Source organism: Orbicella faveolata, unplaced genomic scaffold (genome assembly GCF_042242905.1).
Source record: "Orbicella faveolata isolate gen_17 unplaced genomic scaffold, um_ofav_v1 contig_13, whole genome shotgun sequence".
In the NCBI taxonomy this organism is placed as follows: Eukaryota; Metazoa; Cnidaria; class Anthozoa; order Scleractinia; family Merulinidae; genus Orbicella; species Orbicella faveolata.
In genome coordinates this window covers 31,293,228-31,313,989 of record NW_028301540.1, presented here as the reverse complement: position 1 = coordinate 31,313,989, position 20,762 = coordinate 31,293,228, and the positions used below count along the sequence as shown (strand labels likewise).

Genomic DNA, 20,762 nt, shown 5'->3' with positions numbered 1-20,762 from the left:
AGTGACTGGCCAGAGACATCTTTGACCAGGCCCCACCAGCTAAGATGGACTGGTAGGTCTGTGGACAAGAACAGTTGCACTGAAGCCGTTGAGGAATTTTTAAACAGCAGCTCAGTTTATTTACGAAATCTATGTGCTTCTAGAACATTTTGTTTCCTTTGATAACCAGGATCGAACTATAGTCAAACTTCCCAGGCACAGTTTTGTTTTGTTGCATTTCTGTAATTACTATAAATGATGCAAACTATGATTTATTTCAATAAATATTTTATTAAACAATTTTCTATTTAACATTACGACTTGTAGTGTAAAAACAGTTGCGAATAGTTTTAAATCAAACATTTTGGGCAACTTGCACCACATCGTGCACTTCGTCAATTTCTGGAGCTAATTTTCTAGTTAACTTTGCTGTGGGTCCTGATTAATACTAACAAAGGATCGCCTGCTCTAATCATTCTAAAGAAAAGACCATCTTGGGCCATAAAATGGATACTATTATTGGTATTTTCGTATTACACAGAGGCAAAGTCCCAACTTAAATTTGGTTTTGGAGTAGGAGACAGGCAGAGAATCTCGCAGGCATCTTGTAGTTCACAACTTTAAATCAAAAACTGATACAGTTCGTGCCCTTATACACGTGTAGTTTCTTTTCTCGAAGTAATTTATAACATCTAAATCTGACGAAGAAAGGAACCAGTTGCGAAGAGACAGTTTACATTTAAAAACGCGTCAGTAAGATTCCACTTCGACTTCACCATCGGTATCATCGTCTTCTCGTGGAACTGTCTGCAGCTCGTCATCACTCCAAACTAAGTTGTAATTGTTCTCCAAATCTTGTTGGCGCTTTCTCTCTTTTCCAGCTTCAGGGCTGCCCCCCTAAGTGGATAAAACGACAAGTACAACTCTTTAAAAAGTGTTCCTTGAAAGCCACTCCTTGACCGACAAAGTAACAAGACAATAATCATAGATGGATTTGGCAACAACAACAGCCTGCAGTGCTGGCGTGTTTTGGCGTGCGAGCGCATTTTGATCAAACGAGCGCCTTGTTTGATTCAAACTCGGAAGAGGCTTGGGGAGAGACGAAAAGGCGCCTTAGGGAGTAGGAGTCCGGTAACTCGTTCACAGCACGTGCACTACAGGCTACAAAAGCAATGCTTGTTCCCTGGCATAGTCAATCGAACGCAATCGAACTGTATTTCAATCGAACTCAATCGAACTAAATCGAACTCAAAAATAATTGGACAATCGAACTATATCGAACTTTTGATTTCTGAACTCTTGATTTTTTTATATAACTGGTGTTGAAAATCAATAACAAGTTTTGGAGGCTCGAGTTACTTCAGGTTTTTCGTGTTTTCGAGACCGCATAGCATAATCTTTGTTCAAGCGAATTTCACTGAACAATTGGACGCAATCCATTAGATTGAGTTCGATTGAGTTGGATTGCCGAACCCAATCGAACACAATGTAATGGATTTAGTTAGGTTCGGTTCGATTCGATTTGTTCGATTGAGTTCGATTAATTCAGAAATCGAACTCACACGAAGTTCGGTGTTCGATTTGGTTGGATTGCTGAACTCAATCGAACTCAATCCACGGATTGAGCTCGATTGGGTTCGATTTCCCGCGAACGTTCGATTGACTATGCCGAGTTGTTCCCACAATAGGAGTCAGCGTGGATTGGACTGTAATAACACGACAGAAACTCAACAAGAGATCAGCCGTCGGTCGTCAACCAATCAATCTCAGTAACTATCCCCTGTAATTTGAGATCCCACTGGATCGCGCTAGCCTGGAGTAAGGTTACTTACCAACAAACCAAGAATCATGTCCCTGAACTGAGTTTCCTCTTTGTCACTGAGTAGCCTCACGTCACTTTTGCCATCCAAGCTCTCCAGTGCATCTTTGGACGTCACAATCTTGACTCGTATTTTGCCTAATGATGAGTAAATCAACACTGGCTGATCAGGCAACACTACTCGTGTATAAGTAAAACCTTGCGGGTATCGCACTGGCTACGCATACACCTACATTTGTACTTTAAACAACAGAGTGTTTCTGTCGAGGAACTATCGGCTGATAGTTGCCCGCGAGGAAATTTGATGTTCTTAAAACAGATATTTGCTTCTCGGGCAAATATGCTAGTTTTAAGAACATCATTGAAAAACGGTAAAACATGCATTTTGCACGAAACAGATGTGATATGAAAAAAGTTAATGCAAGTGCCTTAAACTATGGTGTATGCCAAGTAGGTTGTACAAGAATAAAAAAAAAATTGTATGTTTGAACTGGAGTAAATAGCGAAACATTTTAAATTATACTTTTTTCATCCTCATAACAAATAAACCCACAATTGAACACTATTTTGATGACACTGCTTCAAATGATACCAAAACGCGCCTTGAAGTAATGTTTTGAAGGCATGAAAATGTTGTTGGTTTTCTCTTTCGCGATCTCAAAAACGAGACTTTTTCTTAAAGTCATTCCCATTATAATTTTCGGTTAATTTATGATTTTTAGCACTTTTTCAGAAATCTAAAAAAACGGGTGTGAGCCCGTCAAATTAATTCAGCAAAAGTCCAGTTTCTCTGGTAAAAATAGTTGATGTTTCTTTACAGATAGATAGGCAAAGGTAAAGTCTGCATACGAGCTAAGAGGCCCATCAGACCGGTGCTTATCTCTGGTTTCTGTAGCATGAAGCGACTAAGAGTATTTCTACTCCCCCCTGGATGGGATACTAGTCCATCGCTGGGTTACCTCCGGCATTAAATTTGTCGGTATCCATTTGTACACCTGGGTGGAGAGAGGCACTGTGAGAGTAAAGTATCGGAGTCGACCGCACTAACCAGGAGGCCACCGCGCCTCTCGAAAGATAGGTATCTAGAGTACTGTTACAGTAATACCTGAAGGAACAACTCCCGAGTCTCGTAACTCCTGTTTCACCATCTCTTCCATTTTCTTTGTGGCCAGGCGGATTCGTTTGTCCATGTTTAACTCCTGCATTTCTTCCTCGTCAAGATCAGTTTCTTCCAACTCGGCCTCGTCATCTTCAGGAATAGAAATCTTCTTGATCTTAGACACTTTGACTTTCACGCCGGTCCTCAAGTCGCCCTGATCAAACAAGCCTGATTTAGAAGCTGAATCTGCATCTTCAACTCTAGCAGCGGTGGAACTACCTGGTTCAATATCATTCACTGTATCTTCAGCCGCACTATCCGAACCAGCTTCACTTCTCACCTCGGTGTTATCAAGATCCTGAATCATAGTTTTCAACTTGTTAACAACCTGGTCGATGCCACCTTTTGTAGCGCCGAATTCCGTGTTATCTCCCGAGTGTGTGTTCTCTTCGTCCGGGGAAACTTTACTTTGCATTTTTTTGATGAAATGGAGGTCTTGCTCGAGCTGGAAACGTCGTAAGAGGATTTTTTTCACCAGTTTGTTCGTCTTGGACGAGAGTTGTAAGAGATCACTTTTAGTGTCTGTATTTTCTTTGTCTTCTATTGTACGGAATATCTCTTTGTTGAGCTCTTTGACAGACGACATGTCCTCTTCTAATTGCCTATGAAGATTACAATATGAACACAGATGTAAACACCAAATGTCACCTCAACAATACACCAGGAACAAACAGGAGAAACATAGAACAGTTAGAGAAACCAAAAGATTGCCTCAAGCAGACAGAGACAAACACAGAAACAGGCAGAAAGGCAGGCAGGCAGACAACACAGACAAACAGGACAGACACACAGACACATAGGTAGACAGACAGACGCACAGAACAGAGAGAAATAGACAGATACATAGATAGATAGACAGACAGACACACAGTACAGAGAGATGAATACAGACAAACGACAGACCGACATGCAGACAGCCAGATTGATAATTGACAAATAAAACGTTCAAGTGATAAACACAAATTGTTCATGCCCTCCTCATTTCTGATCTAAAACCATGATGGACGAATACAACCGGTCGAGATACTAACATTGTGTACACATTGTATATGCGTAATTATCATTATCTGGATCATTGGGTAATGCAATTCTAGAGTTTTCATTGGCTTAGCCATCATGGGTTATGAGACATTATACCATGCTCCACAAATATGGTAAGCGTACTCGTTAGTTTTTGGGGCGTTTTTGTTTTTATTTTGGTTCAGTTTCTATATTTTGGGGGCGATTTTAGTTAAACAATTACTCCACTCTCGCTTGTTGTTGTTACAGTAGTTTTCCGCTATATTTTGGGGGCGTTTTTAATAAAACAATTATTCCACTCGCTCTTTTTGGATATGAGAGCATTATGGCCAACTCAGTGCCTGGGGCCTCGTTGGCTATCTACCATCTCACATCCAACTCGCGCTCGTGGAATAATTGCTAAGTATCGACGGCGCTAATCAACTGCTAAAATGGCAGGGTCAGAGCTACTCACATGTTGGTTTTCTCAAAGCGTTCAATAGAATCCTTTATCTTGCTCATCGTTTCTCCAAGCTGTCCATCTTTAACACCATTCTTCTCCTCTGTCTCCTCGATTTCTTTTATTTTTGTCTTCATGTATTCAACAGTGCTCTTCATTTGAGAGCGCTCCTCGTCAAACTGTTTCTCCATCTCAGCTTGAGTGGCCGATGCAGCCTCTATTAGATCCTTCATCATACCATCGTTTAATATCTGCCACAGAAAAAAGTTCGAGAAAGCTGTAAGTTCTGCTTTCACGAGCGCGGAACAAAGAAAAAATCTCTGTTTTCGACGAGAGTTGAATCCATGACCTTCCTTATAGGTCTTTTGAAAGCGTCCTGTGTGGAAATAGTGAACCAAAGATAGTGATTCCAAAACAAAAAGTTTGATTTAAAATAACGAATTTACGTCTTATACACCCACTGGCATAAAAAATCTTCCCCTGTGTAATTGGCCTAAGCACGTAACTTGACACTACACCCTTTCCTCCAGAAGACCACAGAACACAATTTACGAAAGCGAGATGAATAACTTCGACAACACTGACAGTTCGGCCGACGTTTCAAAAACAAAGTGGCTTTGTTTGAGAATATTTCAAGAAAAATATCCACAATAACATTGTAGGTAAAGGTTAAGTCTGCATGCGAGCTAAGTGGCCCATCAGGCCGGAGCTTATCCCGGTTTCTGTAGCATGAAGCGACTAGGAGTATTTCTACTCCCCCCTGGATGGGATGCTAGTCCATCGCAGGGTTACCCCCAGCATTAAGTTCGCCTGTACCCATTTATACACCTGGGTGGAGAGAGGCACTGCGAGATTAAAGTGTCTTGCCCAAGAACACAACACAATGGCCCCGGCCAGGGCTCGAACCCGGACCGCTCGATCCGGAGACGAGCGCACTAACCATGAGGCCACCGCGCCTCCAGTACAATAACATTGTACTGGCTCCAAAATCTGTCAGCTACTCGGTATTATACTTTATTATATGGCTCTGTCTCACAAGGACTGTGAGCTACCAAATTCACGAATTTGATTTGCTGAAATCGATACTGAAAGCGGTCTAGATTTTCCCATCTAGACGGCATCTAGACCGGTGAAAATTTTGCGGTGAAAAGTTGCAAACTAAAATGCAAAAACATTGACTATTTTCTTCTAACAATATTTATTTATGGAAGTGCCAATAAGCCTGATAGAAAAAAAGTAAAGAGGACGAGCAAACTTTGGCAACCGACATAAGTTCGACTCATCGCTGTTCGCAAGCAAAATGTCAGCTGGTACAAACCGGTTACATTAAACGAATTAAATTGTTCTTGTTTGCCATATAATAAACATCTTCTTAACCGAGCTCAGTCGGTGAGTACAGACCTCACTGCGTTCCGACCTCGGTCAAGATTCTCCCATACAGACCTCCTGCTCGGTTAATAAGAACTAAGTAGCGGGTCCTGATCGGGTCCAAATATCCGTGCATAGTTTCACGCCAAATAGAGGTTACTGATTTTGAAACGTCTAGATTACGCTAGGGAAAAGAGGAATAAAGAAATAAAAACAAGAAACCTTCATCTCCTCAATGGTTCTCGTTAACGCATCTTTCGTCGTTGTCTGTTCAAGCTGGTCTGTTTCTGGCGGTACACTGGTGTCTTTTTCCTCCAGTTTGTCATCTTCTCCACCATCTGTTCCAGTGTGACTCTCAGGGTGATCTTTTTCACCCCCTTTTCCCGCAACACTTCCAAGCTTCTCTTTGAATTTTTGATCCAAAACTACCGAGAAAAACCAGAATACAGCATATCGCACTTGCAAAAATTTTCGGACGTTTTTCTTGCAAATGTTTAATTTTCGGACACCCTCTTATCTCACTTCGGACAAATTTCGGACAACAATTTCGGCCACTTTGCTAAAACATAGCTAAAGTAAATTTACCCCAACAAAACACGAATTAGACTGAAACACATCTATGAAAATGACAGATGATGGTTTTACTGCACCCTCTTGGATCTACAAATACACCGACGAGAAAATAGCACATATATTCCTTTTTTTTTTAATTGCACATAATTATATTCTATCATGCGCCATTACAGATCTCAAGCCTTGCCTCAACTAGAATTCTCATCATAAAGGAAACAAAGAGCTTTGGCGCTATTTATAATTATACGGTACTGTAAATATTTCAGACGGTTTTATTTTCGGGGACTTTTTTCGTCCGAAATTAAAATCGTCCGAAATTTTGGGCAAGTAATGGAGTAAAGAAAAGGATTGAAGCTGCACGCGACAAAGGAAACGGTTGATGAAAAGGACACGGTGGTACTCTTTTACATGAGAGCGTCTCTGCCAAACACAGAAAACGTGCACGATAAGTATCTGATTTCTTTGCTCTTATGGTAAGAACTTCCAACCAACCGGAGAGTTTACCAAACGAAAACTAGACACAGACCAAACCAGATATATGTGCTTTCACAGTCAAGAAAAAATGATCTGACCAGCCTGGCTAGTCTTGTTGTGTCCGACAAGAGGGGTTTTGATTAGCAGCCGTTGCTAGGGAAAACCGACCGCTAAATAGCCTCTTCCGCAGAGGCTCTTCCGGCTCTTCACGCAGCTCTACTTACTATGATGCAACTGTGATTGCTTAACGACCGGCGAACGCAGGTGGCTCCTCAGTTACACAGACGTTCCGTAACGGAGGAAAGCTTGCAAGACGAGCACACGTCTGCGAAGGCTAGGGGGCACTTGGAATGTAGACTCTCTTTGAGAACAATAATTAAAAAAACTATCCGAGTACTTTTTTCCCCTTACTCCTCGGGAAAAAACTCTTTTTTATGAATTACCTTCGGGCTTGATTCCTAGTTTGACTAATTTCTCTTTCAGAGTAGACCTCAGTTTCAGGACTGCTTCTTCCATTTTCTTCTTCCACTCATCATCTAAACCTTGCTCTGCCTCACTTGCTTCTTTCTCGATCTTCTCGCCTGCACCATTTGGTGTCCCACTTGATTCAATGGCCTTCTCGTTTCCATCTTCCTCTGATGTAGCTGGTTTTTCTTTGCTTTCCTGCTCGTTATTCTGCTCAGTAACTACTTCATCTCCCTCTTTATTATTGCCCGCTCTTTCAACATTTTCTGTCTCAGCAGTTTTCTCTGTCTGCTCAGTTTGTTTCTGCCCGTCTTCAGGTTCTGATATTTCTTCCAGGTTGCCTTCCGTTTCTCCCTTTTGCCTTTATTATATTGAAAAAAAAAAAGAACTTCTAAAAATGCCGATAGAATTCTGCCTGCTGTTCCTGAAAATATAACAGGTGAAAATAGGGCTTTCCACAAGTTGCTCGGCAACTTTTTGGCAACTTCTCGTATGTCGAACAACCTTTTTGCGTTTTGAGCAATGTCTAGTTTTCTACCAATTCTGCGAAATTAGAGCAGCTTTTGGGGCTTAAATTGGTCTTGCTTCCATATTTCACAATGTTTTAGAGACAATTTATGAATTTCCTGTGAAAAAGGAACCAGATCCCCCCTCCCCACTGGGGCAGCAAGACATGGGTGCAAGATGCATGCAGCCGGCCTGCTAGGTCAGACGGTTTTTTTTTAAAGAAAATTCAAAATGGCAGACGAAGATTCACACTCGACTGACTTGAGTGTCTCAGGTGCAGAATTGTTACAAGATTAATATTAATATTGATGCATAGTCTTTACTCATACCTCATAGAAGTTATTTTAATTAGCAACGCTGGCTAGGCCACAAAATACCACAAAAATATTAAGAAATCTTACTTTTGTTGTACAATTTGCATATTTTTGCTTCAGACCAAATAAACAAAGAGAGCAACAAAACCAACAAAATTCTTAGAGAAACTTTTGAGAAACGTTTGTTACGAAAAGCAACTTTTGACTTTTTTTGAGCAACTTTTTGAAAAATTAGGACATCTCGAACAACTTGTGGAAAGCCCTAGGTAGAAATCCACCTGTAAGAATCATCAGTGTTTGCCTTCTAGGTTCTGAGTAGCTGAGTTAGACTTATGCAGTCTGGCCTAGAACTCAAGATTTTGGAATTCAAAAACAGGGCTTCCAGATTCAAAGCTTCTACACTCTGCCTACAGAAAACTCCTGAGGGGCACTGCTCCCATTCTCTGGACCACTTTTAAAGAAAACAATTAAAATCTTTAGGGAGAATTGACACCTAGATCAGCAGGTTGTTGTACGTACCTTTCTATATCTCTCTTTCTTTGCATTTTTTGACTCATAATAGTAATGCCTTCACTTTCCTCAAACCCATCGGCATTCTTTTTGCGTCCTTTGGTGATGTCCAATCTATGAACACCGATCTCGTCTTGCTTGATATTACCATCGATCCACACCTCATCTTCGCTTTCAATTCCAGGGTTCTCCCACGGCCAAACTTGGCTGCGCTTCGACCTTTTCTTTTTTGTAGAGCTTTCTTCTTCATCTTGTTCTATAAGCTCATCTTCACTTTCAATTTTCTTTGCAGCTCTTGCTTTCTGAGCCCGATACATGGCTTCTTCAGCTTCCTCTTTAGCCCTTTTCCTTGATTCTGCAATTCAAGACAGGCAACAATAGTTAAGAAGCCAAGCTATATTTTTTACATCTATAACTGGTGGTTTCGAGGAGCTACGATTAACAACAAAAGTAGTTGAGACAGTTTTAAAAACTGACACTTCTCTTTATTTTAACTTCTTATTCTATTTCATACATGTATGCATCTAGTGAAAATTCTCTGGTACCCCTGGCCCCCCAATTTAATGTTGTGTAGGTGCTGACCATGCTGTGGTCTGCGTGGTCTTAGAAATAGAAAAATCAGCATTGCTTGAGGGGGAAGGGAAGGGCGAATTGTTTTCCAAGATGCTCCAAAATATTAATTTTTAACTTCAACGGTACATACTGAACAATAACATAATCAGTTACTATATAAATGGTCCCAGTCACATATAAACACTGTATAGACACCTTTCTTCTATTTCAAGGTCCTAAAGGTGAGCAACTTTCTTTTTTAAACTTTGTCACTTTATGAAAGGTGTGGAGCAGTGAAAGAGTTAGTGATTTTAAGCAAATGTTCCATTTTATCTGTTGATTTAAACCCAATTGTGTTTAAATAAAGGATTGTTGTTGTTGTTGTTGTTGTTGTTGTTGTTGTTGTTACATTGGTGGTGCAATCAGACAGTGGCTGCTAGTACTTTTTGACAGAGCTGTTTAATGGTCGGAGCTGCTGATATACTACTACTAATGAGTCTAAGTGCTGATATTTCAGCTCGGTTTACCAATTCTTTCGATGTATATCTTGTAGCGTTCTTCTGACAGTACAGGGGAGCATGTGATTGCGTGTGGTTTCTGTGCAGGGTTGGGTCTGAACAGACTATGCTGACAGAGTTTGTTAGTATGGACTGTTATCACATAAGAACACGATGATGGTTCATCCACTCTTAATACAACATCTGCAATTCCTTCATCACAATAAATCTGTGAAATAACAAAGCAACCATTAACCCACTGTAAACAATAAGATACCCTGTATGAGCCCCTCTTGCAATATACATACATAAGAGTCAAGTCATGAAGTTAGGAAGGAAGGAAGGTTGTGAAAAGTTGTGAAATTGATAGACAGATAGACACACAGGCAGACAGACAGACAGATGGACTGACAGACAGACAGATGGACAGACAGGCAGACAGAAGGATGGATTGATGGATGAACAAAAATGTTACTGAAAATATTAAAGATAATGTTACCTTAATTTGTGTTTCTCTTGCTTTGCCCGTCAAATCACATTCACTCCCATTTACATAATATTGGGAATGAAATCTTTTGACTACATTACTTTTTCCTGGTTTGGGCTTTTCCTGAAAAAAGGAAAAAATTCACAAAGAAATTTAAAATGTCAAATACACAACTTTGGAATAGTTACTATGTGGACACCAAACCTTAAACTAAAAATGTGCTGAGCTCATGATCAGCTTGCTATTTTAGTCTGTGCCCAGTTTAATTCCATTGATTATACAATCATGCACTTACTACTAAGAATTGATTTTCACCACTTTATTCTGGAACAGCCAGTGATTTATAGTTTAAAGCTACAGAGGGTACTATAGAGCGGTTTTCAATTGAGTGTCGTAAAACCAAAAACAAACCAATTAGTTACCAATTAGACTACTCAGCCAATCTCAAAGCGTAGTAAAACCGAAACCAAAACCAAAACCAAACTAACTGTCTGATTACTTTCGACACTCACATGAAAACTGCGCTACACACAAAACATGTGTCTTCAGGAAAATAGTAATGAAATAATAAATGATGTTATAATTTATTTGTCTTTTTTATTTTTATATTTTTTATTAGTAACTTGAAATAGATATATACAAAGATCATATAATTAAATATTGCATTATTTAATGTTTACATGTAGATCATAAATTACAAGATCTATATAGTTACGATCAATAACTTTAATTCAACTAGAAGGCATACTTAAAAAAAGTCCATAAAATCAGTTTGTCTTACTTTTATGTCTATTTTTTCTTGACTCCAGTCTGTTTCATTACTAAATACTCCTAGAGTTATTTTATCTCCAACAACTTCTTGTCCTGAAAGAAAAGAAAACCGCAAGTAAAGCAAAATGTACTTCTCCCCTGTGACACTAGTTTAAATTTTTAAAATAATTGAAAGAGAAATAATGCATAATTATCACTGAAAAGTACCTTCTTTGTGATACTGGTAAATGCCCTTCCCAAAACATACTTCATAAGTCCACCAACCTTTATTCTAGGAAAAAAGAAAAGAGTTAGAAGTAAGAGAGCAGATGAGCAAAATGATATAAATGTATGACCTCACATATCACCAACTAAGTTAGTTAGCTGACACCATGTTACATAACATATTGATTTTGACCTTGAATCATGTTCTAGCAAAAATATTTGATGGGTTATAACCAGGGCTGGGTTGTTTAAAGTCCAAGTAAGCAAACCCAGGAGTTAAAAAGTCAGATTTTTTTTGTGACTTTTTGGTAAGGTTTTCCATTTATATGTTGTTTGTCCTTCAGTTTTGAGTTTGAATAATCCCAAACTTCACAAAGACTAGGCAGTGCAAAATAATACTTCAGTTAACTTTTAATCTTGAGTTAGTATTTACTAGCTTTCAAACAACCCTGCCCTGTAAATTAGCTTAAACACCAAACACAATATGGACTTACATTATATAAACATTTTTTCTTCATTGGTTCTAAAAGCTGTGGGATTTCATCTTTAGTTATTTGTTGGTTTTCGTCATTCTTTTTCTCTAAATTCTCCAGCTGTGGCAGAACACACTGGTATTGTTGTCCATGCTTGGATGATAACAGCAGTGTATTGCCAAGATCTGGACTCTGCAGTGAGCAAGACAACACATAATAAATTCCATGAACTGGACAGACCTGGACAGCCTGTCAACACAGATGGATTCATGGCTTCTGTTTCACTTTACCATGAAACAAAAGCCATAAATCCATCTGTGTTCCCAGGCTAAAACAAATAACATCCACCAACACTTTTGTTTTCAAGTGTATTTTGATATTCAATTCAAAATTTTTTGTACTGATTAGATGCACAGAAACCTCTATTTCCTTACTACCAACTCAAACACACAAGGGAAGCAAAAAAAATGGCCAAGATAGTGGTTCCAAACTGTGGATACTGTACTTGTACATGTAGCTACAGTGAAACCTGTATTAAGCAAACACCCTTGGGACCCTCACTGGTGTCCGCTTAATACAGAGTGTCTGCTCAAAACAGGTTCTAATATGCTGTGCAATAATAATTAATTATTAACCCTTTTGTAACATAGTATAACACAATGTAAGATTAAAGACTAGCTAAGACTGCTTGTAGTACGATGTTCAGTCAGTCAATGTATCAATCTGGAATAATCACTTAGCTTTAAAACGACATCACTGAACAATGTTATTAAAGGAGTCTCAGCTGAACCTTTAGAAGTAGAGCCCTTGAAGTTTCTGGTTATTGCAAGTTTTGTGCAACAAAATGGCTCAATACTGGTGTCTGCGTCCGCTTAACAGAGGTGCCTGCTGAATGCAGGCTTATTTCACAGTAAATGTGGGAAGAAAATTAAATTTAGTTTAATGTGGGGTCCGCTTAATACAGGTATTACTATATGCCCATCACTAAATTTCTGGCCTGGGTTGTTCAAAACGTGGATAACGGCATCCACTGGATAAATCAATTTCCAGTGGATAGTGTGGTTTGTTTTGTTAACCCTAATTCACTGGATAGCGATTCACCCAGTGGATAGCGTTATCCAGCCTTTGAACAACCAGGGCTAACACAGTACACTGTAACTTGTGAGTAACTTGTGAATGCATGATGTTCAATGAGTTTGCCAAATTAACAGAAGGGTCTCTCATTAGTCAAAGCAAAATGCTATCCTAGGCTAGCTAAGATTCACAAGTTGTTCACAAGTTACTGTCAATTCCTCTTATACCGGCCATTTTTCCTGTGCAGGAACTTCTGTTTGCCTAACCCCACAATCAAAAATTTAATGGTTCATCCCTCGTTATCTTAGAGAGGTTTACAGTAGTAATTCTGCATCATTCAAAACACCACAAGTGTAAACTGTAAACAATGCATAAACAAGATTGCAAAGTTCTTCAAATTAAACAAGAAATCGAAATTACTGTGCAAGCTTTTAATGAAACTAATTAAGAACCGGTAATCTACGCTAAAATTGCTGTTAAACGTGTTTATCTTGCACATAAGGAATCCTTCCTACAATTAACAAACAACAAAAAAAAGTCTTGTGATTATCTTTTCCTATTCCAAGCCGCAGGTGCCCGCTCCTTAGTCAAAGAAATAACGTTGCGTTACTTCATTGGCGGAGGGGAAAAGTTTGAAAACTTACCTCCTTTAGAAGAACAGGCACGCTTGAAATCTCAAATCCATACGTTACACCATAAATCTCCTCTGCGTTGAAGTATGGATGCACTAGCGAGACGTAAACACCGAAAATATTAAAAATAAATAATTCCCTCGAAGCCTTCCCTCCGTTCACCATTTTGTTGTTTTTTAAATCCCGCTTAGAATCATGGGAGGTATTTAGCTTTGTAACCTGGCATATATGCTTAGTAACCAAGCTAACCAAAATGGCGGACAGCAGGCTTAAGTTTCTTCTCCATCCAGTTTCTCTACGGCAACATGTACTGCAGTGGCTTGCCGAAGACACTCCAAATTTCGATTACGGTGGTTTTGTTGTAGGAGAAAGCGAGGAGACTGCAGTTTTGCTGTGCAAATCGAGAGGTGTCTTAGCAGGCGTGCCTTTTTTCGACGCAATATTCCACGAGTTGGGTTGCAAAGTGGAATGGGTGTTTTCAGAAGGGGCGCAAGTAGAACCTGCGACTACAGTGGCAAAAGTAACTGGGAAAGTTAACAAGATCCTGTTAGGAGAGAGAGTCGCCTTGAATTGCATCGCAAGAGCAAGTGGCATCGCGACAAAAGCTAGAACATTGGCAAATCTTAAACAGGAACATAAATGGCAGGGCGAAATAGCGGGAACTCGGAAAACCACCCCAGGTTTTCGCACGGTGGAAAAATACGCTATTCTCGTTGGTGGAGTTTCGACGCATCGCTACGACCTGTCCTCCATGATCATGCTCAAAGATAATCACATCTGGACTGCGGGAAGCGTCAAGCAAGCGGTGCAAGATGCGAGGAAGGTTGGAGGATTCTCCATTAAAATTGAAGTCGAGTGCCGCAGTATCGACGAAGCGAGAGAAGCTGCCACTGCCGGAGCCGACATCGTTATGCTGGATAACTTTGAACCTGAAGCGCTTCACAAGGCTGCTGATGTATTAAAGCAAGAATTTTCACATCTCTTGATTGAAGGAAGCGGCGGTGTTAAAATGGAAAGCATTGCGCAATATTTCGGGCCACATGTCGATGTTATTTCAATGGGTTCTCTAACCCAGGGTTATGAGGCGGTTAATTTTTCGCTGAAAATTTTGAAGGAAGGTCATAACCCGCACAATCCAGTTGTCAAAACCTGCTGAACATCAATTTTTGTAAATTTTAAAATTCCCACTAAAAGCAACACAGGAACAATAAATTCAAGATGAAAAATCGAACTCACATTGGCCATCACCACCTGTGCGCTGCCTCTGTCCGCCTGGGAATCCCCCTTTTTGCCCCCAACCCCCCTCCAAAAAAAACGAGCTACCATCGTTAATATAAGATATTATGAACTCAATGAACATTTATTCTGGACAATTTAATATATCGAACAGTTGATATTTATTATGTGAGGGGCCAAGCCCAAGTGCTTTTCTACGCTTTTTATCGCGCTTTTTAAATTTTCAAAATAATTCACAGGCGTCAACATTAGGCTGATCTATTATATGAGTCGGTAAGGAGGCCCATTCTTTCAGATTTCTGGTGAAACAGCTGTACTTATTGGTGTAGACTATGAGTGGGTCCTCTTTCGCTTGGTCCGTCGAGCGTGACCGTAAATAAACCTCGAGGGAAAAATGGCCGCGCGAGATTCGCGCGGTTTTCGTTCCTGTCACGCACGACGGACCAAGCGAAAGAAGAACCATTGATGTTAATATTACTCCCGATATTGATAAAATGATTGTGCTGAAATGAGCCTTTTACCGTGAACAGTTTTGCACACGATGGTTGAACGAGCAACAAAACAGCTGTTAACGAATCGTGGGACTTCCCGCTGTACTGCAATGAGTCTATCCACGAATGCCTCTATGATATAAGGGTCCCGCCCACTGCAAGCGTTTACAGCGCACAAGCAATGAAATGAAACAAGAATGAGAAACGCAAAGAGCAGCATCGGAGAAGAATTTATTACTCGCCATTCAACTGCTAAGCAAGAACAGGCAAAGACGTCGATTTCACTGTAACTTCGTTGACTGTTATAAACAAAATTGGTGCGTTCATATATTTTGCCCTTTTAGGTTTCAAGGATAATTTTCCTGGGAGTCTAAGTTTCTGCGCGTAGTTGCTTTTGCAGAATAAGACAAAACACTGGTCGTTACAAACCGAGACAACCGCAACAGGACTGAAAAATATTTCTCATCGAAAATCCAATTTTAATCCAAAGGAAAAAAAAAAAAAAGAAAAAAGAAAACACAACTGCAAGAAATCAAATTATGCACTTTCCATTTCGTCAGCCACAGATTTTTGGACATTTGCTGATGTTGGGGTCGTACTCCGCCGTAGATTTCGTGGGGGATTTTTCATCCCAGGAGACTTGTTCTTTTGTGGAATGCGAGGAAGAGTCGGTGGGAGGCTATCAAGTAGTCCTTTATAGATGTGCCCGTCCTGTCCAAGGATATCCACCGGTTTAAAGTCTTTCTGCGGCACAAGGAAGTCGAACTCGCCGTTCAGCTGAAGGCCACGGACAACAGCTTGACTGTGGGGGTAGGTGAGGGTGTGAATACCACCACACGCTCTCGCGGTCACCTCAGCTAGCTCTTGAAGATTGCGTGCTCCACTAACAAACATGAAAAGAACCAGAATATAAGAATTTTAACAATATAAAGGCATGGACAATCAGAAATCTGACTCGAATGATGAATCCAAAACGTATATCAGTAAATTGTGAAGTGAACACAATTAATTTCTATGGCCATTTCATATTTGGTGTGTGGAAAATGATATGGAGAAAATGCCAACCTGAGTCGTAAAACTTCCTTCTGTAGCTTGGTTCGCTGCCTCTCCAACAGCTCAAATCTTTCCTTACCAACACCCAGTTCTCCCCGAAGCATGTGCTGACGTATCTGTTCCAGCTCGAACGTGGTGTAGGGACGGCTCGACTTTGATCCCGGCAAAGAATGAATTGTGGGTAATGGAGGGAAGGCCTCCTCCTTGGCATACTGAACAGGGCGGTCACATGATATACAGTTGTGATTTACCAAGAACTGTTTACGGATGCCTGCAGCAGACTCTTCCGGCGGCGGTTTTTCCACCGGTTTAGGCTTCATAGATTCCATGCGCGCTTCAAGGTAATGTTTCAATGGTTCCACTTCTTCTTTGTCGAGTTTTCTGCCGACGTTTAAGTTGACTCCTTCCAGTGCGTGTTTTAGTGCATCCTCCTGAATGCAGAAAAGAGTTTTGTTGGTGGACTAAAATAAGAACCTTCATTTGAAGAATATGACTGACTGACCGACCGAAGGACCGACCGATCGACGGACCCGCAAACCGACTGACCGACCGACCGACTGACCGACTGACTGACCAATCGACCGACCGAATTTCTTCGCAGCTTCGCATTTTTTCAGGCTTTCTACATATCGGTGAAAAGAAACAGGCTTCCTGATTATACCAAAAGGTTAGTTAATCTATAGCCCAGCCAGTGATATTCCAGAGCTCCTGTAAAGGCACTTAGACACGTTCCCTAGCTAAGACGTCTTCTTGTAAGAAGCTTAACTGCACTCAGCTTGTATTATTAGAACTTACTCACATGGCCGTCTAATCTCTGCAGCAAGTCTCGCAAGGACTGATCAACAAGACTCATGTAGTGCTCGAAGTCTTCCCTTCCAATCTTTGCATCCACTTCTCTTTTGTCAGCTTTCAACTCAAAGCCCATGCTAAGGAGTTCTTTATCCGCCTTAACGTCTCTCAGTTCGTCAACCAAATTATAAAGTTCATCGAGGTGTCTTTGCTTTTTGTAGAGTTCGTCACTCAAACGAATGTCGGCCTCCCTCAGTTTGTCTTTCTCTTCTTGTAAGTCAAATATCATGCTTCGAATCAGGCTCAGTTCACCACGGTCGACGGTATGCGAGGCTTGCCTGTGAGCTGGAGTTTCCACCTCAGCGACAACTTTTTCTTCTTCTAGAATGAAACGCAAAACCGTGAAACAAAAAAACCTTGGTATTTTTCTGTGGTAGGACAGAGCTATCACGTGAGCGAGAAACTGGATGTTTAGCAGAGCTGCATTAGTAAAAACCATTCAGTTAAGATAAGAAACACTGTCAGTACCCGTGCACGGTTCAGTTGTAATAACGGACCCTACACATTATGACAAGAACTTACTATCGCATACAACGGTCATATAAATGAGAGCCCCCCATTTGGCGCGAAAATTTGCTCCGATATCTCAGTGTCCGCGGATATTATCTCTTCCGAGAAGCGAACAGTTTTCTGAGAGCGTAGTTCGAGGAAAACTGTGAACTTTGAGGAACAAATAATGTCCAAGGACAAATATCCGATCATATTTCCGCGCCAAATGGGGGCTATTGTATTTATTATCCTTCAAAAAATTATTCTCAACGCGCGCAGTTTTGAAAACTGAGGGATATCACTCGGATATTCCCCAATTTTAGCTGGGGGATAACCAGTCAGGTGACGCGTTTAGACCAATCGCGCACGAGGGAAAATATTTGATAGGACGAATATTTCACGGAAATGGATATTCCCTACCTTGTTTCTTTTCTGCCTCCTCGTTCGTTCGCTCTAAACTATCGCGTTTCATCAGCATCCAAGTGTTCTTCAGCTGATGAATCTGCATTTCATTGTCTTCGATAAGAGATCTTTCGCTCTTTAGCTCCTTCTCGAAAACCGCTAGCTTGTCTTCGATGTCGTTGAATCGCACTTTGCACACTTCAAGTGTAGCCAAAGTGTCATTAGTAGCTTGCCCCACCTCGCTTGACTTCTCGTCTGCTTCTTTAAGTTCCCCTTTTAATTCACGAATTTGAGTTTCCAATTCTTGCAGTTGTTCCTCGTGCTTGTCGAGTGTTTGCAGAGCTTCAGAAACTGCCTCTGGCAGATCTGTTGCCGCTTCTTCGTCACTCACTGCCGCCGCTTTTTTCGTAAGTTCGCCCATGTCCTCCTTTAGATTTGCAAGCATATTTTCTATCCCATCCATCCTTGCCTCGTTATCTTCCAGTTTTGCCAGCTGTTTTCCTTGCCCTCCATCTTGTTTATCATTGCCCCCTTTCGTGGCGTTCAGGGTTTTTCTCAGCTCTTCAATATCGGAGCGCATATCATCAAAACTTCCTTTCGGTTCATTCCGCAAATTTTCTTTCAGTTCGTTCACATCGGACGTTAGAGCATCGACCATCTCTGTTAAACCTTCCAGAGAATTCTCGGAGGCTTCGACCTTTCGCTTAATGTTGATTAATTCCACGAAGTCATGAGCGGGCGTCTTGCTTTCTTTCCGCACCAAAGAAGCTGCGGATCTCACAGGATCTGTTGTAGTGTTGGCAGGTTGAGACTCGAGGAATTCCACCCGTTCTTGAAGTTCTGAAACTCTCTTCTTCAGGCTTTTTAGGGAATCTGATCTCCCTAACAACATCACGGCACTCCGAGATGCGGCTGGAGACTCTTTGACTGAAATCCCTTCTAACTTTGGTGACGGCAGTGGAGACAAATTTCTTTCCGGCACCACCAGAGACTCTGAGGGCTTACTTTCTACCACCATAACTTGCGACTGTTCCTCTCCACCTTGCTCTACCTCCAGATGTCCCTCCTGCCCTGTTTCAACTTCAATTCGTGGTCTGTCAGCGGCTTTGATTTGTGGCTTGTCTCTCTCTGCTGGCTCAGTTTGCGCCCTCACCGTTGACTCAACTTGTGGTCTTCTAGCTGGTTCAGTGCTTGGCCTGACCGGTGATGGAGACTTAGCGTGACTAACTTCCACATACCCATCCTTGATGAAGTCGTACGCAGATTTCAGTTCACTAGCGATGGCATCGATGTCTATAATCTTATTTCCAATGTTGAGGTGTTGTAAGATTTCGTGCAGAAACACGCGCAAAATGTTAAAATTCACCGTTCCTACATCTGGACTTGTGAGCGCAATGTCTAGAAGTTGTTCTAACTCTACAAATGTCGGCATTTCGGCGAAATTTTCTCGAAAACTTAAATAGAAAATGACAGTATCGTTTCGACCACGCCTCCGTGTCAATAATTTGCCCTATTACGATCAACTAATTGATTACGTTACAAAGACCTTTTAGCGCGCTCCGCAGACTGTAATTAGAACGTCGCGTCGCGGTTTGGCTTCTAATCACTCTGTTCCAAAGATTAACGTAATTCCGTCAAAAAGTAACACGAAATTATTTTTAAGTTCTTTTTAATGTACGAGTAGACTTGTTTCACAATTCTTTCTCGTTACCGTACCACGAGTTTCCAGATAAGCCTCGAGACAAGCCTCCCATCAAACACCTCATCCACACTACGATTTGAAAACAGAGGTACCACTCTACGCCGGAGGAATTTAAAAAAGGAACAATCACCGGTCATTTTGGACTTGTGTTTGCAGAAAACACCGTTAGGGAAATCACTTGATTATCGTGACGTCATCGTTTTCGAAAAGCTCCGTATTCAAAAGGAGTTTCCGTCCACACGAAAACGAAAAGCCGGCGTTTTCAAATTTCTCCAGTATGAAGAGCGTTTTCGCGATTTCATGACGGATCAGTGTGGACGGCAGGCCTAACCTCAGGCGTAATGTGGACGGAGCCTCAGAGAAAAGTTCCACCAATACAAGCGCTGGTAAGCAGACCTCTCGGTCTGGATTCCTTCGCACTAATATTAGATCAACCCATCTTTTGGGAATACCAGCGTCAATGTACAATTGACGAAAACCAAGCGAACAACGTATTAATGTTGCAAATAAGCATTAATCGATTTCTTTAGTTTTTGAAAAGCGATAATTAAAAAGTGTCATATAGAAAATGGTTTCAATAATTTTAAACGTGTGGTGATCATTCAAAGCTACTGACAAAATAGTGTTGGTGCCACTTCTCAGCCAAACGTTTGTTTTTGCGATGATATAGTAGTCTAGTTTAGTTCCTGTACGGCTTCCTCCCTGGCCTTCACGGCCTCCCCGATCCCAGGCCTCCAGGCCGTCACCCCGAGGAGGACGCGTGGCCTAGCTCGATGATCCCGAATTCAACTCCTCCACGCATTGCAAATAGCTAACTGGTTAGCCTCTCGCTGGTCGGGATTTCTCAGCCTCTTTCCCATGGGAAAGGGCCATGAGAACGAGGCAGGATATTTTCAACAAGTTTTCAGTTTTATTTACAACACTTTTGTTTCTCGATCTATACTAAGCGTTCTCATTCAACGCAGTAGTGCTAAATACCAGAAAACTTTACAAAATGAACAAAAATCGACCAAATAATCCCTTCGAAGATTCACAAATGTGGGCCTCTCAGCTTCTGGAATTGCCGCGATAATTTTGCGATCGATAAAGGAAACTGACTAAAGTATCCAACTGATATGTTAACTTAGCATATGGATCGATATTTACACACAAATGAAATTTGTTGATGCTATTTAAAACATAGCAAAGCACTTTATATGAGGAAGCGTAGCTCCAAACTGTTG

At 41.0% G+C, this 20,762-nt stretch overlaps 3 protein-coding genes across 3 annotated transcripts; 1 reads left to right on the top strand and 2 right to left on the bottom strand.

The window, feature by feature from the left end:
• Positions 1–250: 250 nt before the first annotated feature.
• LOC110062512 (uncharacterized) lies at positions 251–13,533 on the bottom strand. Its single transcript, XM_089285443.1, has 13 exons — positions 13,330–13,533; positions 11,633–11,803; positions 11,142–11,205; positions 10,945–11,027; positions 10,176–10,286; positions 9,707–9,905; positions 8,637–8,982; positions 7,275–7,657; positions 6,007–6,209; positions 4,432–4,667; positions 2,904–3,559; positions 1,812–1,936; positions 251–876 (listed from the first exon to the last, which is right to left on the bottom strand). Exons 1-13 carry the CDS (start codon positions 13,480–13,482, stop codon positions 730–732), a joined length of 2,877 nt encoding a protein of 958 aa, XP_089141569.1. The 5' UTR covers positions 13,483–13,533; the 3' UTR covers positions 251–729.
• Positions 13,534–13,544: 11 nt separating this feature from the next.
• On the top strand, positions 13,545–14,548 carry LOC110062455 (nicotinate-nucleotide pyrophosphorylase [carboxylating]-like). The gene has a single exon (XM_020769377.2). The coding sequence runs from the start codon at positions 13,571–13,573 to the stop codon at positions 14,471–14,473; it is 903 nt and encodes a 300-aa protein (XP_020625036.2). The 5' UTR covers positions 13,545–13,570; the 3' UTR covers positions 14,474–14,548.
• A 1,032-nt stretch (positions 14,549–15,580) lies between these two features.
• LOC149115967 (uncharacterized) lies at positions 15,581–19,337 on the bottom strand. The gene is made up of 4 exons (XM_089285444.1): positions 17,856–19,337; positions 16,897–17,264; positions 16,110–16,528; positions 15,581–15,927 (listed from the first exon to the last, which is right to left on the bottom strand). Exons 1-4 carry the CDS (start codon positions 19,267–19,269, stop codon positions 15,582–15,584), a joined length of 2,547 nt encoding a protein of 848 aa, XP_089141570.1. The 5' UTR covers positions 19,270–19,337; the 3' UTR covers position 15,581.
• Between the last annotated feature and the right edge of the window lie 1,425 nt (positions 19,338–20,762).